Source organism: Phaethon lepturus, unplaced genomic scaffold (assembly GCF_000687285.1).
Source record: "Phaethon lepturus isolate BGI_N335 unplaced genomic scaffold, ASM68728v1 scaffold48914, whole genome shotgun sequence".
In the NCBI taxonomy this organism is placed as follows: Eukaryota; Metazoa; Chordata; class Aves; order Phaethontiformes; family Phaethontidae; genus Phaethon; species Phaethon lepturus.
This window is the reverse complement of record NW_010536501.1, coordinates 10,150-10,990: the sequence shown is the minus strand read 5'-3', so window position 1 is coordinate 10,990 and position 841 is coordinate 10,150. Positions and strand designations below refer to the sequence as shown.

At 53.6% G+C, this 841-nt stretch overlaps 1 protein-coding gene across 1 annotated transcript in view; it reads left to right on the top strand.

The window, feature by feature from the left end:
- Positions 1 to 380: 380 nt before the first annotated feature.
- The window catches only part of LOC104620082 (zinc finger protein 777-like), a gene marked incomplete at its 5' end in the record, with an annotated part of 4,989 nt that continues 4,528 nt past the window's right edge, over positions 381 to 841 (top strand). The window contains one exon of the mRNA XM_010286176.1: positions 381 to 507. Coding sequence (XP_010284478.1) covers positions 381 to 507 — 127 coding nt within the window. The remainder of the gene's footprint in view (positions 508 to 841) is intronic.

The following is an 841-nucleotide window of genomic DNA, read 5'->3' as shown; positions in this document are numbered from 1 at the left end:
CCAACCATCAACCCGACACCACCAAGCCCACCAAACCATGTCCCGAAGTGATGTTTAGATTCGGCTGCGTCTCTTCTCACCAAAGGGCGGGTTGGGGCATCTTGACCATAAACAGTAGGTTCTGCCCCACACCGAGGCCCACGGCCCGCGCTGGGATCAGGCGCTGTGCAGGGCGAGGTGAGGCTCTTGTGGGACTCACAGTTTGTTCTCCGAGAATTAGCAAAGTTCTTTAAACTGAGGAGCTGGGTTGCCACTCTGTGTCACAAGAATGCCCCAAGGCAGAAATTTTTTTCTCCTTCCAGTACTTCATTCGTGATAGCAATAATAAATAGAAACGAGGATTTGAGTGGGTGCTGAGAATGTCACTTTTGTGATTGCAGGCCCCGGTGGTGTTTGAAAGCGACGACGCTTATTTTTCTGCTCAGGAGTGGGAGAACCTGGAGGAATGGCAGAGGGAGCTGTACAAAAACGTGCTGAGAGGGAAGAACGAGCCTCTGATCTCTCTGGGTAAGTATCAGTCGTCGTTTCGGTTAGTTATCGGCGCTTCTGGACTAGCTCCATTTTGGGGACTTTTTCCCATGCCTGGGAGGGAAACTTGGAGAGGGCGGTGCCCGTTGCTGCGGGCAGCGTAGAGCGCAGCGTGCGTCGCGTCCAGTCCCGCCGTCTCCAGCGCTGTCTGGGTGTGGGCACTGGTGTCCTGGTTTCAGCTGGGATAGAGTTAATTTTCTTCACAGCAGCTTGTGTGGGGCTGTGGTTTGGATTTGTGCTGGAAACTGTTCGTCGCTCGGGGTTGTTTTAGTTGTTAAGCAGTCGAGGACTGTTCAGCTTCTCGCCCCACCAG